The sequence below is a fragment of the Coturnix japonica genome, chromosome 7, assembly GCF_054131305.1.
Source record: "Coturnix japonica strain WE chromosome 7, WE-NBRP24, whole genome shotgun sequence".
NCBI lineage: Eukaryota > Metazoa > Chordata > Aves > Galliformes > Phasianidae > Coturnix > Coturnix japonica.
Genome location: NC_140669.1, coordinates 6986461 through 7004509, shown reverse-complemented (window position 1 = coordinate 7004509; position 18049 = coordinate 6986461). Strand labels below are relative to the sequence as shown.

The window sequence follows — 18049 nt, the reverse complement described above, 5'->3', positions numbered from 1 at the left end:
CTGAGACCAGCAAAGAGATGTGGATCAGCCATCTTATTTGAGCCTTAGTGGGAACTGCAGCAGTTGTGATTAATGCCCTTCTATTCAGTAAAGAATGGCTTTCTTCCAAAGCTTAAAATTTTGATATCTACTCTGAGGTTACAAGAGACATAAATTTATACAAATTCTCAGCATGAGCCATGTGGAAGAAGCAGGTGAGATGAAGTTTGAGGAAGTCACTTTTTAAGGACTCAGGGTTTGCAAAACAAGAGCCACGCATTTAAAAGAAAACATTGAAAAGAATACTGCAGTGTCTAAGTGAAAACTAACTCGGCTAGTATGGCTTTATCAAAAGAATCTTAAATTCTAGATGTAATCTTATAACAGATGGAAGTCTTCTGGTAGCATAACAGAATGTGGAAATAGATACCCTCAAAGAGTCATCAAGCTAAGCAGAATCCTAAATGACAAAGATTATAAATATATTTATACATCAAGTATGAATTTTAACAGCCTTTTTACACAATCCAGTTCTGTAAAAAGAATTAAGAATGGCTGAAGCTTAGAAATTATTGTAATGTTTATTAAAGGGGGAAAAGTCCCATAAATTAATTCTATTTTCACCTCTTCTAAAAGAACAGCCTGTGCATCCCTTAAGCAGCCTGTCTTCTAAATTCTAGTGGCTCAGCTTGACTACCTGGTGCACGCACAGCTCCTTCCAGTTACTTCTTTGTCAAGAGAAAGCTCCTGCCTGATTAAGTGGTGTAAAAGATTCCTCGCCTCAGGAGAAAAAAGCAGGTGGAATAACAAAGCCAGAATTCATGGAGAAATAATTCTCTGTAAGGTGTCAGGAAACAGCTATCAAATAGTGTGAAAAGATATAAAAGAATGTAATAAACTCCTGTGCCCTCGTCTGGATGATGTATATCAGCCTGAAAGTACCATGAGAAATGCACTGGTGACTAAATGAAAAACAAACAACAAACCTGTTTTTCCATTTATACAAAGAGGGAATTTCAGTTCCTCACTCCTATCACAGCCTGCTCCAATTAGAAGGAAGAAGGACTACTCCACTTCTCCTACTAAGATTCTAACAAAACAGCTTCACCCATCTCACTTTCTTTTGTTAGAGAAGATAAGGAGCTAGAAATGTGCATTTCACTGGGGGTGGGCTGGTGTGGGAGGAGGCAGCCAGAGAAGACACCTCATCACTAGAAGTACTGCTTGCCTTCTGGTTACCAGGCTATCCAAGAAGCTACCCATTACCTTTTCTTCTGGCTACATTTTATGTACAAAATAGCTTTAAAAGGTGCCCTTCCTATGGTCTTCAGCTGCAGGAGCAATGTAAGAATGCTGAAGATGAGCAGGACAGGAATTCACAGGCAAAGGTCACAGAAAGCCCTTCAGTGGAAACGCACCATGGAGAAAAGGGCAAGCCCACACCTTAACCAGTCACAAATAACCACAGACCAGTAAGCAAGGAACACAGCTGCTCACAACAACAGACAAGTACATGCAAATTAGTACATAAAGGCAACGTTTCACTGTAAATTAGTACTTCCAAAAACAACCTGCATGACTAGAGCATATCAGTCTCCCCACACTGTTGGAGGCTGAGATGCCACCCACAACTGCTTTAGATTTCCTTACAATGATACAAAAAGCAAATCTTTTTTTTTGCAATCACATTCTCTATAACTTGTAAAACTACTTTTTGCCAAACCCTTCCAAAAACAAAGGTACAGAAATACATATAATGCAGTAAATTTAAAAGCTTTCAGACTGAGTAAAGCGATTAATCCAATTTCAGTAACATTTTTATTTGCAATTACTTTAAACTCATCACATGACTTAGTTTTCGGGAAATCCCTCATCACAAGTATTCCTATACTCCTCCCATCCTTATCTGCTTTCCTCTGGTTATTTCCACATGACTACATGACAACAAGAAGTGGCTAGTAGTTGTCTCATTTATGATGAACATAATACATCAAACTATGTTATATTTATAGCAAGTTCGAAAACAACCATTAAAGATGTCACTTTAAATACTGGATCAAGTATTTCAAGAAGACATGAATCAAGTTTCTACATTCCTCTTGCTACTTTTTTTTTTTTTTTTTTAATAAGTATATATGCCTACCTAATTAAATTGAAGAGGCAAGGTCTTCCCATCATGAGTATAATGAGAAACACCACTGAACAGACAAAACCCCATTAACAGCCACTAGAAGTATTATTAGGTGGGGCTGGAAGATGAGCAAAAATAAAAATGAATGCATACATAGAATAAAGCTACAAGCAAGTAATTTGGGTTCCTATAATTCTCTGATTACTTAAGTCTGTAGCTCCCTGGCTAAAGTGCTCATTAATGCTATTCTCTAAACAGAAAAAGGCACTTGTTTTGACAGAGAACAACAAAAACCATCAAACCCTCCAGAACATGTTACTAGCAAATGTAAGTACAATAGATTTTGGAAAGTAGGGCAACACCACAAAGCTTGCTATTCACCATACAGACTAAACAGCTCTCTGAACAAACCCTAATGACTCAAAATACTCAAGAACGGATCAAATGGAAACTCAAAGGGCTGTGAAGAAACAAATTTAGCCAAGCTAAGGCCTGCCTGAAATGTGTCTGAAATTAAACATGCAACCCAGGAAAATAATTCAATGCACAAATTCCAAATAAATTAACTGTAAAATAGTTTACAAACATATACAATTGGAACTAATTATTTCATTCAGAAAAATCTTTCTCAATCTACATTTCTTCATTGGGGAAAAAGATGACAATCAAGTCACTAAATAAAGGAATTTGTCAAGTTATTTCTCATCTTCTTTGGCTGCGTTTAGAACTAATGAGAGCATTCAAAAGTGTCACAAAAAACATTTAAAAAACAAATAATTTAGAAAGACTTTTTTAAAAGCTTTGTCAATTCCTTTCTCTGAAGCACATACCTTCCCCCACTATCACTGCTCCTACTGGCACTTTTTAAAATATAACTAACCAAATGCTTGCTTGGAGTACCATGAGAAATCCTCCAATTATGAACAGACAAACTGAATCACTATCACCAATGACTACAAAATTCAGATTGCTGTCTAGGCTTAAGTAAAGGAATACATACAAGAGACCCTATGCCAGAAGTTTCAAAATTCCTTTTTGTAACTTTGTTCTGGGGAAAGCAAGATACAGCACATGTGGTACTCAGAAGCATGGACAGAAGGAGTGAAGAGAAGAAGGGGGAGAATTGCTTGACAGTGTGCATATGGAGTCAAAAAATTTAGAAAATACAAGAAAGCACCACATTTACAGACATAAACGTTCCTTGCTGTAAACTTGCTAGCAAGAACACTGCAAAGTATCACAGTAATAACAAATTTTTTTTAAGAACATCTGTTTTTAAGAAATATAACATAGGAATTAATTAATCTTGAAAAACCAGATGGAGTCTGGAGAAAAAATAATAATAATCCATAAAAATTCATCCATTGCAGCTCTGATATTTGATATCTAAAAAATGACTTCATCAACTCTAGCAAATGACAAAGCATGCAAACAGACTTAAGCCACAACAGCCAGTATCTCTCATTACAATGTGAGGTAGGCACAGATACATGTTTACGTTACTCAGCTCAGACTGGCATTCCAACTGCTCTGATCCACAGAAGGGTTTGCATAGGATCCTCTCAGCAAGAACAGAATGCTAATTATCTCAGTAGCTTATAGCTCCCAGGATTTATGATTTCAACTCACCAATTTCTGATCTAAAAGTGACTTGGGAATTACATACACAATCCATTTCACCAATTAACAGAGTGAAATATTTATTCCAAATTAAAACCAGGTTCAGAAAAACATATTTGATTTATTTAAAAAAGTTTACCAAAGGTGTAACTAGACGCTTTCTTTGAAGCTTTCTATATTTTGTATGAAATTATGATTTTTAGGACTCTTAGTGGGCAGTAAGTAGAAGTACTGAACACATCACTTTGTAGCTTAATTGGAAGCAGAAAGGTCTAACAAAGAAAAAGCATATCTGAAAGTTCAGTGTACTGCACAAACAGCATTTTCCTAGAGATCTGTGGTGCAGCTATTCATCCTTATGGGTGCCATACAGACCTTCTGCTTCACAAAAACAGTCTTCCTAAAAAGGTGTATGTATAGTTATGTAAAGTATACATTTCCACATCTACTAAAAAACATTCAGCCTTATAAAACTTGTATATTTTACAGAGTGGGTTAAGCCTGGATAAAGGTTGAAGTAAACTTCAGTAGGAAAGGAAAATTAAACAGAAATGCCATTCCATGTAACATACCTCCCATTGACCGTAGTGTATTTGATCACATCTCCTGGCAGGACCACTGACAGTTCAATGTCTTTATCAATTACATTCTCCTTCTGTTCCATGATGATGTTGGCTGATTCTGTGTCATCAAATGGACAATCAGTGACCGTTTTGGTTTCAGATGGAGGAGGAGGTGCTTTAGCTTTTCTTCTGAAATAAATGGATAAAAGTTAATTGTAAAAAATATGATTCCAAAACTGCAAACTAACAAATCTTATGACAGGAATGAATCATATTTAGTTCTTTTCCCTCGTGGCACTTAATCCAGGAAAGAATATGAGAATACTTTACTCTTATGGTCAGCAGTGACTAAAGATAAATAACCAAACTAAAATATCCATCTTGCCAAATATGAATTGATTTGTTTTTGGTGTGGTAAGTTTAAATACAAACAAGCAATAGTGCAAGTCCAAAACTAAAAGCTTTTGTTAATATTTTAAACATATGTAAAAAAAAAAAAAAAAAGAATTACTTTTCTTCTCCTTTGGGGTATAAAAAGTCAGGACCTTGTTTGAGTGTTCTCTGAACAGACTCACTGGATCAGTACAAGAAGAAATACTGTACTACACTGTATGCAGCTAAATTGCACTGTATGTTTAATCTGCTGGTTAGACAGACATGGTAAAAACCATACTTCACCTCTCCAATTTTTTCTTTTGATTATTAAAACCCTTTAAGTAAATTCTACCAACTCCACTCTATTTGGTTCTACGTAGTAATAAAATACCAGTATTACTGATCTTTCCTGAAATTTCAGTCACAAAATGCTCCCACGTTTTAATGCCACCTCTGTTATTTCTTATTTTTATTTTCTAACTTTTCTCCCCAGTCTTATTTCTCACGCACACACACAAAAGCTTTGCAAACAATAAAAAAATAAATAAAATCTAAGATGGTCCAAAAGGAACACTTTCTACATCTCAATCTGTTTGTGCTATGGTAAATTCTGAACAGAGAAGACTAGAAGGAAGCCACGCTCACTAAAAGCTAAACTACAAATGTATATATCAGCACACTATTCAGCAATATTCCAGAAATATGCTTGCAATTTAGATCTTGGTGTTGTACCAAACTTAGTTTAGTTCAAAACAAAATAAAAGAAATACAAAATAAACAAAAAAACCATTAACTTCTGGATTTGTCCCACGGAAGTAACATAAAACATGTAGCATACAATTAAAAGCACATCTTTTATGGCAAAACAAAGTTGAAAGTCACTTACAGTGAAGAACAAACAAGGTCCAGAACAACATTGCAAAAGATGACTGTGTAACGAGGGTTCACATGACTGAGCTGCTTCTGAAAGTACTTGGAGTTTTGAACTTCAGAACTCTGTGCTGAATAATTAACTATTCACAGCCTCTCCAGCTCATCAGAACTCCTAACTGTCCAAACACACCCAGTGAACACTCATCATCAACATCTGTGACTCCTCTCTGTTCATATTTCAAATTAGCTTTATGCACACCTCCCTCCATGACACGTGGTGTTAGCTGCACATTTAGCTTTGTTTTCTACAGCAATACATTATGAATCAAGATGCTTTTTACTCCTCCTCATTGTTTGTTCAGTATAAGCTTAGCTTTCATCTAACTGCCAAAAAAACCCCATAACTATTAAAAACAAACAAAAAAACCCTTATAACACATTATTTAAAAAAAAAAAAAAAAAAAAAAGAAAAAGAAAAAGAAAAAGAAAAGAAATCCACATCCAAAGCAAAGCAATACTGCCTTTTCCCCTCCATACTCATCTTCAACATCTTTAGGTAACTTCAGGTTACTTATCACAAATGAGCTCAGAATTCAATCCTTGAATATTAAATGCCAAAGTTCACAAATGCTAGTGGATTCTTTTCTACTAAGCAGACAAATGCTATTTCATTGCTGGAACTCCACTACTGCTACAAATCATGTTCAACCCAAAACAAATTCATCAATTAACTTGCGGTCTGCATTAGTAAAATGCAGCCTTATTTATAGTGCTCAGCTTACACTGCAAAGAGCTTGAACTGGAAAAAAAACAGACAAAAGTTATGTGCAACAGTTGGACAGATGATGGGACACAGTTATGAAGAACACAAGCACATGATGTGGAGCTAGACAGCATAGCAAGGCCAGCTGTCTATTCACCCCAATGAAGAGTAGCACATCTCTCTTATCTATAACATATCTTCACAGATCTTTTTTTATGGCTAGCCATATTTACATTTCACAGTCCACTCAAAGGAGGAAAAATCTCCAACTGTATGTTCTTAGAAGTTATACTGACTTTTTGGTAGTCACTTATTAGGCAACAGGTATCCCTGTACTCTTGTTTTCTGTTTTCAGACATCACAGGGATTGTTTTTTCATTTTTTACTTATTCACTCATTTCTTGTTCTCCCCCCAACCTCTTACAAGGTTACTGCTTGTTTGTGTTGGAGTCCTCCATTTCCATGGTCCCAGAGTTGCTACTTGACAGTGAAAACAATTAACATTATTAGCATTACTACATCTGTAGGTGCTGAGCAAAAGCAGCAAGTGACAGAGCAATGGGAATCCACTTGCAGCAGTACTTTCTCTCAGGGACCCTGAGGGACCAAACACCAAAAACCAGCATTATCCAAATAACGCCAAGTTGTTGGCATCACTTCAAACTCTCATCCATCATAAAAATCAACCAAGCAAAAGCCTGGTTTTCTCTCATCTCTTCATCTCTGCTGGAAAGCTGCTGGCATTTTTAATGATCTTGCTAAAAAGAGAGAGTGGTTAAGGCAGTTTCTCCTCTGAAATGTAAATAAGACAAATGCAACTATAACAAGGAGGAATAAATACTAATCATATAAAAATAAACATTTAGAGGTCAGAAAAACGTTCTCAGTTTATGGTCCAATTCACAACAGCTTTCATGTTCAGATGGCTTCCAGATGTGCTGGGAGCTAAGCACACCTATTCTAATCTAATTTGCAAAGTAAACACCAGAAGTTAGAACAACCCAAAGCATATTTTATTTTATTGGCTACTACAGAACCAAAGGACAGCTGTGGGAAGAATCAATATACAGCTGATTTCGCTACAGCACACAAAAGTGAGTTCAAATAGACATTTAAATCAATTAAGGATAAAGCTTAACTAAAACTCCTGGAAACTGTGAAGCAGCATCCCACACAAGGTGCTCCCTGTTTCCTTGCTCCCCAGCTGCCTGACTTCTCTGCACAGATGCCAGTCCACCACAAGGGATGCACTCCCCCAGTTTACCATGGGATAAACAACTCCAGCCACCCACTAATCTGTGACATGAGTGTCATCCATTTAATCAAATGCTTAATATGAAGTAGAAAAAAAAAACCAAACAGCTTTCTTTCCGAATTCTTCCTCGCCCCAGAAAAGGCATCCAGAGGATGTCAAAGAATTCCTTCAGCTAAAATACAGATCGATTTCACCATTTTTATTAAGTAAAAGCAGTACAGCTGTCAAATCAAATGCAAAGACATTTAGACATATAAAGACAATATATTCATTTAGACAAATACAGTATTTTAAGTGCTTCAGGTCCCACTTTTACAAAATCAAGTTCTGCTGCTGTACATCAATGTGTTTCCTGCTTGCAAAAAAAATAATAAAAAAATAACAGTGCCAATTATTTCAATGTATGAAAGTCCTTTTTGAAACAAAAGTCTGGGTATGGTAAATAAAACTATATTTATTTGATGTTACAATGGGAAAATATACTAAGTTAAAAAAATCCTATTAGAATTCATCAAGCGATGTATTTTATAACTAGCAAAAGTATCTTGCACCGGTAACTAGCAAAAGATCTTGTAAAATAATGAGAAATACTTGAACTTACAGTGACCTGGATATTCCAGTTACTGCCAGCACTTCCTCTTGATAAGGATCACTTTCCCCAAAGACCAGAGAAAAAGAGGAAATCTATCTGCTGCATTTGTACATAAGCAAAGGCTGCAGCATAAACAAGCCACATCTTCAATTCCTGATTTCAAAGTGTATTAATGTTTACAGCACTTAACTTCCACTCTTGAGCACAATTACATAATACACCACGCAGAGACAACTTAATTGCCCTTTTTAGAGACATTGTTTTGGCTGTAACCTCATTGGGACCAGCTCTCAAGTTTTCCATAGAGATCACTTAAAGACATAAGGGACCTCAACTGCAATTGCCAGCTCTCAGGTACTGAGAAAATCCATTAAATCTAGAGGAATAAAAGCTTTCTGCTGTACAACAGATGGATTTCACTTTGCTAAACAAAGTTCGCCCAGCGACCACTAAAAACACACAATCATATGAAGGGTTGAGAGATTTTTTTTTAATTTTATTTCAAATTTCACAAAATGATATAAGCCAAAACAACAAGCAGAACTTCTTTCCCCAGCTCAAAGTGAGAAAAGCACAGAGATCACCTCCAGAGAGGAAAGAGGCCACTTTACTAAAGTTGCTTCTAGAGCTTTTCTTGTCTTTGACTTCTCATTCAAAGCAGTTATTACAATTGATTATTACAACAATGCTTCTCCACTGCTATGGAGCTGAGACAGACAGCCGAAATCTTGCACATCATCTGTTTAATGAAAGAGCAGTTGACAAGAGTTCTTGTTCACCCTAATGTTTTTCACTTACATTGATGTATCAGTTCTGGGCAATATATACGCTAAACATTTTAAGCCACAAATTTCCTCTACAAGCCCTCCCAGTTCAATATTTACCTTTAATACTCACAGATCTGTCATGTACACTACATAGAGAAAGCACCAACTTTCCTGCTGCTTATTCACAACGCCCAGAGATGGAAATGATTTCACAGCATCAATGCTGCATATCTTCAAGGTAATGCTACTTGTAAGGACATTAAGTGACAACCACCACATTATTGTCCAGTTCTGCTAGCTATAGGCCAACAAGTGACTCAAGTTTCCAAGGTAAGCCACTCAAAAAAGAAGAAAAAAGGAACCTTTATGTCTTTTATAAAAATCACAACTATATATTTTCAGGATGTATGCATACACAGCCTCTTATAATAAAAAAAGGTAAGTATTTCATAAGACATAAATTGTTTGGCAAGCTGGAGCTCCCAGTTAAGGACTTGATAATTACATAATCAAAGATACAAAAACGAAATAATATACAATAGCATCACTTTCATCCTCAGTATAATTAGGAATGATTTCTCTTCCTTACTGAAATGTAGTTCAATTTTCATCTGTATTGTTCTTCATCTGAATACTAACGATAGCACTGACATACCTACTCCATGCAAACACTTTTCTTCAGAACATACTGTTTCTCTTGTTACAGTAGTTGCAGAGACATAATAATCTTGTGCTGCATAATCTTGTGTTAGACCAAAACAAAAGCACTCAAGTAGGACCATTTCTTTTCCTACCCTTAACACCACAGCACAGCAGAACACTATGTGTGAGCACAATTTACCTTCCATGCATTTTCCTACCTCTGACCTCATACTTGGCATCTGTTCACTCAAAGCAAAAAATTTCTTCCCAACATTCTACTATATGAGCTTCTGTTATACTGTATGTTATTAGTAAAGGACGGAGAAAGCCCGAGTCCCTATATATCTGTTCATCAGAATGAGGAAACACTGCATAATATCCACTACAGTCAGAACTTAATGATATTACACAGAGTCCAACAGCATATGTGATTGCGTTACTGCACATAAACATCTGAATATTTTGCAATACTTGATGAGTCCACCTTCCAGCACATATTTAAAACTGCATTTCATACCACAACAGAAGACCATTTCTATTTTCCATTTTCAGAGACTTATCTTTCTTATCTTAGATTCACTCATTCCCACCCTTGTTTTCTCCAGCCCAAGTTTCAAGTTGACAGTGAATAAAGGACTGGAAGTTCTTTACTTTTGAGAACTGCAGTTCTCAAAAACAAACAACCACAAAATCCAACCATTCTCAAAAAAAGAAAAACTAAATTGATTTCTAAGGTTCTTGAGATTCATCCCTCTCCCTCCAATGGCCATTATGATCACAAAATGGAAAAGAAACCATCATCTGTATCTATCTATACTACATCCTAACCAACTCTCACTACTGTTTGCTGTTTCCCACCTCTATGCACACGCATTTCTAACAGGTTACTTGAAAAAATTGTAGATTTACTTCAGTAATTTAAAGTTTCAGTTCAAGAAACCAAAAGTTATGCTATATACAGATATATATTAAAGCTTCCTCTGCACTGTTTTGTTCTTGGGGTTCATGTTTCTTCAAAAAAAAATTGATTACTTTTAAAGTACTACAGTATTATATTTATTCTTTAATTTAAACAGCTGCCTGCTCTGCCAGCCTCTTGACATCTATATAATGTGCCAATCAGCCTAGATACTAGGCTTTCATCTTTACATCAATATCACTGTTTGATACACAGCCTGTATCTTTATTTCTACTATGAAAGCATCAGCTGGATGTTAAGATCAAGGTAAGGATCAATGAAAAGGAAGCACGGTTCATTCTTGGGAGGTTATCCCGTCAAGCAAGACTTATGATATGCGTAGAACAAAATGAAAGAAGTGTTTGTTGTATCTGCTCCACAGATAAATGTGAGCTTTCAGGTTCTAAATTCACACGCTTAGCTATTTGGGGAAGATTCTGAAATTACACTGTACAGCTACTGTGTCTACCAGGCAATTCAACAGCTACAAAAAAGGAATAAGGCATCCCAGGAACTAACATATTTTTTTAAAGCTTTCAATAGAGAAAATGATGTTCCTAATCAATGGAACGTGTTGAATCCATTCTTAACTAGACTCAGAGTTCTAGAGAGAATTTTTTTTAAAGAGTTTTTATCCTAGAAGGAAATAAATCACTGGACTGGGACCGTAACCATGACAGTAAGGTGAAAGCTTAATGGAATCCATGGGCATCTGGTTCACACTGAAAGCAAGAAAGCAGCAAATGAATCCCTCTGTTCCCTCCAGACCACTTAGAACAGATTCACCCATCTGACTGTCTGTCCCCATGGCAGTGTCAACCTTGAAAATAGAAGAGACTGTATTTGAGCCATAATTCATGCAATGCTTTCTCAGGTCACAAGGAAAATGAGGACATTCACAAGCAGGAAACAAATCTGTACGGCAAAAGCGTGTTTTTAATGGCATTAAAAGGACACCAACTCCAGGATAGATTTCTTCAACATAATTAAGTCAAGTACGAGTTTAAAACTTTACTAAAAAATAAAAGATTTTTGTTCATCACTCTTACAAACCAAATCTATGATTACAATGAACTTTTCAAGGTCACTTAAAACGCAACAAAAACTGCCCAGCCCTTACACACAACCACCAAATCTGTGTTGCTTTACACTACCCAGCGAAACACAGTGAGCTCCTTCCTAGTTGTAAGAATTATCCTGCTGCTAGAAGACAGCCAAGAGCTTGCAATCCTATCAGGCAACAGAGGATAAAATAACAACAACAATTACGCTATAAATTAGTATAATTTATACTAATTATAAATTATATAAGTATTATTATTAAGTTTTGCTAACTTGCACAAGCAAATCCTTATATCACATCCTGCTGTGCCCAAAGTAGTATTACTTCTTAAAAGGAGAAAATTAAAGAAAGAGAGCTTTTAGTTCCAATGTTACTTCTAAGGAAGTTCAGATCTTAGAGCTGTGAAGTAAATAACACTAACACAAAATACAGATTTGGCAAGTGATGTGCAGCATTTCTCTGTAATAAGCAGATACTCACAACTTTTTCCACAGATTATCAAATGTGAAAATGAAGTTCAGTTTGCTATCAAAAGAGAAGTCAAACAACTTGAACAGCATTCAAAACTACAAAAACTTCACATGCCTCATTTGGTCTTTATTATATTTACAGCTATGAAAGCAGTCTGACAGAAAGGAAGGAGTAGGTAAGAGAAAGCAGTAAATCTGTAACAGTGATTGAGTAATATATAACTGGCTGAATAAACAGGAAAAGAAAACAAAGAGCAGCTTGATCTGAAAGGGGGAGCTTAACCTTTGATACACTGGTAAATCTAACAAGTATTTAAAACTCAAGCAAACATATGTCAGCTCCACTAGGAACAAACTCTCAAATCTTTTGTTCAAGAACTTCTAAAAAAGCACACTCATACAGATATTCTTCTCCCGTGACCAGCAAGAGAAGTTCAGTTAAGGGCTCTCAAATAGAGCAAAACCTAAATCTGCCCTTCTGGCTGTTACCTACTAGCCATGAAAGCAGGTATAGCAGCACCATCTTTCAAAGCCAGCAGATGAAACACTTGGCTCTGCTCACGGGTTTTTCAGCTGCTATTCTGAACATCAATGGAGTAAAGAATTGCCAGTTTATCTGAACTTTTCTTCTGAGGCTTTTCTCTGCTGTTCAAAATCGTGTTTTAGAAGTAACACTGGAGGCAGGCACTGGATGGATTTAGAGGTTGGGCAAGGTAAGAAGAGAAATCCACTCAGTATCACAGTAGCTGGGAAAGAGACTAACACAAACTCTACTCTTTTCCTCCCATACACACAGCCCTCAATACAGGTGTGGGAATAGGTGCAGGTGGGCAACACAGGAAAAAAACAAAAATGCAGGCCAGGTGCTAGGAAGCTTTGCAGTAACAACACAAAGGCCAAACTTTACCCCTGCTGCCTTCAGCTGCAGCCTCACAGACTCCCAGCTGCAGATTCACTACAGGAAAAATTGAGCCAAGCACATAAAGTGACTTAGAAAAGAACTGCCCTGATTTCTGGTTGTCAGGCAGCTCTTTGGGACAAGCCAAGCTTTCTCCCTGGCAAAAAGCTCTTCAGCTACCAGCAGCCTTCTTTTAGGCAGTTGGGCCATTTAGACACCTATAGCTTGGTAAAACTCCAGAGTGTTTTGTACATTTGCATATCCAAGAAATAGGAGGGTTATTAAATGGGAGAAGAGATGCGATATCAAGCATTGGAAGGCAGAAGCTTTAAAAAAATAGTAATAATAAAATACATACATCACACAGATGTGATGTGAAAATTTGACATAAGAGAAGCAAAAAAGAGCTTTTATGTATGAGAACCATGTACTACTTGCACAAAACCATGTGAACTAACACACCTCATTTGCTTATTACAGAAAAGGAAATGGAAGAGAAAAAAGTTAAGTTCAGGCTAGGGAAATGTACCAAAACAAGCACTAGCTTTACTAAATTCTATGAGAAGAATCCCCACACATATTTCAACTTATTTACTATCCTGAAAGCTAGGGTGTAAGCAAAATAAAATAAAATAAAAAAGATTCTCCCCACCTTGTATGTTACTCAAACTTTGTGGGCAAACACATCTTGCAAAACTAAGAACAAATGCCACGAGTGCCCATCTCCTGGTCATCTCATAGAGGTACACCCACACCCTCAAGAACACAAGCATTGTCCCTACCCCTTGGAGCAGGGCAGTCCCCCCGCTGCCCCTAACTGCAGTGCTGCTGACACAGCCCAAAACTGCTGTGCAGGGAGCTGGGTGGTGGAAGCACAGCAGAAGAGCTGCTCCAGCTCACTTCCTAGCACCACCCTGACCAGAAGTTTTCTTTCCAACCTCAGCTACTGCTAGTTGTAGGAATCTCCTTCTCCTTTTAACTGGCAATTTAGTGCCCTGAAAAAACATCCTGCCCCCAAACTCATCCTCTTCTATATGCAAGAGCTACTGTTAGCTCCCTTCTCCACTTTCATCTGTGGGCTAAAAATCCCTGCAATCCACTTCTTACTGCATCCTTGCAACAGGCACAGAAGACAACATTTCTGCACAGCAGTCTGACTCCTTGGTGTCATCCTGGGTGACATCAAAGCTGGTTTGGATACCCCAGCACTCCATTAGTAAAAGTCCTTGCAAAGAGTACAAGGATTCAGCCTGAACTACACAGTAGGAAAAATTTTGTTTTTACTAACTTTTGTAACAACTATCAGCAGCAGCAGCCCACACTACAGAATGTAAAGAAACTTTACTATGTTATATAGATGAGTAACATGCTCTGATTACTGGGCTACAACACTGTATATTATAGAAATGCTTTAATGCTCTAGGATAGATAAAAGTGTTGCGTAATACTACGTGAATACACAGCATAGACTGCTGTAAGAAACAAAACAAAAAGGCATTGACATCTACAAGTTCTTAACAACTGTTTCTCTTCCAAACAAAACTCAAACAAGATTAAAATTAGGTGGACAATGAAAGACAAAGGCAGAAAAGCCTTAATGTATCCATGCAATACAACATTCGTCATTTAAAGTAACCTTATTTGAACTACTGGGTGGCAACCTGAAACTTAAAATAACAGATGAAACAGTTCTGTACCCAAAATGTGGCACTGAAATTCTAGCCGTCCATCCACTTGGATACAAGGACAGGACTTTATTCACCCTGGTCTTTGAGCCAGGAAGAGGATAAAAAGCTTTTTGTATCTTGGACTGGAAGAATTACACACTTTCTCTGAATGCAACACTACAGACATTAATTCTTTCCTTTTACAGGTCTGTATTTGGATTCTGACAACTTTACTACTACCCTACCCGTGAGTCTGCCTTCCCCACAAAAACATAGGCTTAAACATTGCTACAGATGCGTAATTAAAGAAAATATTTTTCCTCACAACAGCTCAGACAAGTTAAACCAAACAAGCAAGGAAGTGCTGTGTAAATATCAATACTTTCATCCTTAGTCTTGCAAAATATTTGTTACCTTACATCAGTAAACATTTCCAGAATTCCCACCCACTCCAACCAGAACAGTGCTGCAGGTCAAAGTTTTACCTGCATATGCCTAACACAATAGCTGCTAGAATGACAGTCTTCAGTAAGGTAATATAAGCAGCACCTGGAAGCCATCTAAATAAGGGGAGGGGGCTGGAGAACAGCTAAAATTGGCTCAGCTACTTTTCTGCCTACCTCCAAGAGAAGTCAGGTTTCTCTTCTCCATTAAAATCAAATGAATTTCTTTCAGCACCATATGTAGGTAGAAGGGTTGAATCAAGCGTGTGCATGGCAAGCACGCTGTCACTCCTTTCTTTTACCACTGACATCATTAAGCCTACCTATTTATAATCCCACCACCTGACCAAACAGCCTACACAGTACATCTGAGATTTGTATAGTCATTAATCCTGACACGTCTACTTCAGCCAATTCAAAGGAGTACTAAGTAGCTTTGTTGTGTCTTTATGATACCATAAAAAGAATCCAATCCTGTTTTCTGTGCCCCTTTTCTTTCTACAAGTAAACCTTAATGGGAAATCTTAGAATTAGGAATCTTTCTCCTTCCATACTTCTTTATCCTTCCCCATTTTTCCATCTATAAGATACCGAACCAAACAGTTCAGATAAGCAGATTTTGGTGGCCAGAGAAATACTTGGACTGCAGAGGAAAATAACTCCAAGCAGAGTTAATTTGCTCATCAACGCATCCTAGGAAATGATTGATGCTCTCTAATCAGCATCACAAATAGAAGTATAACAATTATATTGCTCTGGAAGAAAACAAACTTTGCAGTGTTTGCAGCAGGACAGAAACAGAAGCATGATATCACTGTCAAGAAAAAATAGAAGCTGCTTGAAAAGCAATTCTCAGTTCATTTATCTCTTTTCAAAGTATACATAAATGTGAAATCTGCTTACAATTCAATCTGTCCAGGTAATGGGAAGGAATGCAGTCAAACTCTTTTGGGCATGGACTAATATCAGCTGTAGCATGCTGCAGGATCCTACCATTAATAAATGCTGCTTCTAGATCCATGCTAGGCCACAGAGCATTTTGCAGAGGCCTATGTGCCCCTTCAGACAAAGGGTAGCATCCGTGAGGCCCTGCATGCAGTGCCAAACAACGATAGCTGCAAGTGGCCTCTCAACACGGCCTCAGACAGAACAGAACTCAGTCAGTTTTACCTAACAAGCAAGGTTAAATGAAACAAACCTTCACATCAGTGCACAGTCTGGAACTAAACTTCAAGAGTTAAGGATTCTATGAAGAAAAAACCTTGGAACAAGCTAAGTGACCTGAAAAGCTGAGGTCAACAGTGTCACAGACCCGGGCAGCATTGCAGGACTTAAGACAACCAGTAGTAAAAGTTTCAGTGCAAACAGGCTATAAGTGCAGTCTTTAAGATACCAACACAATAAGCCGGACAACAAGATCCTTGAGTCCAGCTTGTCCTACGTGGCACAAAGCATCCAGAAATTCTGCTTGGAAGCATTAATTTACACCCTGCTCTAAGGGTTGTAGCTGGATGTGGTAATGTTCATATTAACGTCCAATTTTCTCCTATCCTGAAGTACCAAGTTCTATATAGTGTTTATTTACATAAATTCTCTCCTTACAGCTTTAGAACTGCCCCCAGTGTGTTTGTTTTTTGTTGTTTTTTAATGAGTTCCTAGAATAAGTATGAAAATGTCAAGAATTTTAAAAGACCTGGCCAAAAGAGTTTTGACAGGGTATTAGAAAATAAAATCCAAGGGAGGAGAATTAAAATATTTTCTTAGAACTCCTTTAGAATTAGAATTTTTAAATTCTTCTCATTTTTCCCATAAAACAATCTACTACAACTACTCATCTTGGCATTGCTGCATTGGAAAAGATGCCCTAAAAAGGAAACACTGACTGCTCTCAGCAGCGACAGGGAATGCATGGAACATTCATAAACATAGAACTAATTTTATTTCTTGTGTTTGCAGGCTTTAAGAGAAAGCAACAATCTACATTGTTAAATACAACAACACTACAGCACTAGATACTGAAGTTTCTAAAGAAGTCCCTTTCACTTGTTTAGTGCAGGCTTTTGGGGGCTGCTTCATACTCCGTAACCCACAGAACTGTTTCTGAGACCAAATGGATATGAAGATTTGCATATACCAGCAAGTGAAGTAAAACTAACTTCTCAATACTTAGTTTTCAGATCTCCAGTTATTCACAGACAAGCGAATCTGAAGATAACCAGAATACTGAGCATTGCAGTACTGGGGAAAAAGAGAAAAACAAACAACATGTTCCCAAAAAAAGCCTAATGATTAATAGAACACAATGGATATGTACCAGTTATCTGTACTTGGAGAAGTTACCCAGAATTATCTGTTTTGTTGGTTTTTTTTAATCCAGTAGGGATACATCTGGGGGAGCTGGACGCTCTTTGAGCCTATTGTATCTATTGTTATAAACAAAAGACTTTAAAACAATCTGATATTACATCTAATCCTGAAATAGTTATGATTATTTTTTAAAATAATGTTCATGAGAACCTGAAGTCTGAAAGTAGCAAGAATAGCAGGAAACCTGGATTACTAGCTAAGAATAAAAATTCTTCCAGATTGCATTCCTGCTTTATTAAGTACTCTGTTTCTTCAGTTGCTTTGCACCTACTGAGATGACATCTCATATGTCACGGATCAACACAGTCAAGTCTCCAGGGAAAGGCAAACAATTTTGTTCTATCAGAAAGAACTGGAGGAGAGAGCATAGACAGAGGCTTCCAAATGGCTTGGAACCAGACCAAGGATTTTTCTTAGGCAAGTCACACATTGACAAGGAAAGTTGTTTTTAAGCATTCAAAATTGAGGGGGACTTAATTGTTTTCCCATTATTAAACATTTGGCCTAAAGATTTTTTGCAGTACCTTTAGACAACTTCTATTGCATGTTCTCCTTTCACTTACTTGGAAAAACCAGAAAACAACAGATCAGTAGAAGCACAAGCAGTAAATGTAAGCACACGA

At 37.1% G+C, this 18049-nt stretch overlaps 1 protein-coding gene across 6 annotated transcripts in view; it reads right to left on the bottom strand.

Moving 5' to 3' along the window:
- The window catches only part of COBLL1 (cordon-bleu WH2 repeat protein like 1), a 73610-nt gene that overhangs the window by 27937 nt on the left and 27624 nt on the right, over positions 1–18049 (bottom strand). For 4 of the 6 annotated variants that reach the window (XM_085552997.1, XM_015869041.3, XM_015869045.3 and 1 more), the window contains one exon: positions 4303–4482. In XM_085552997.1, coding sequence (XP_085409123.1) covers positions 4303–4394 — 92 coding nt within the window. In that variant the 5' untranslated portion in view covers positions 4395–4482. Of the gene's footprint in view, positions 1–4302; positions 4483–5554; positions 5766–12061; positions 12245–18049 lie in introns of those variants that run through there. The other 2 variants (XM_015869040.3, XM_085552996.1) reach the window with 2 other exon arrangements.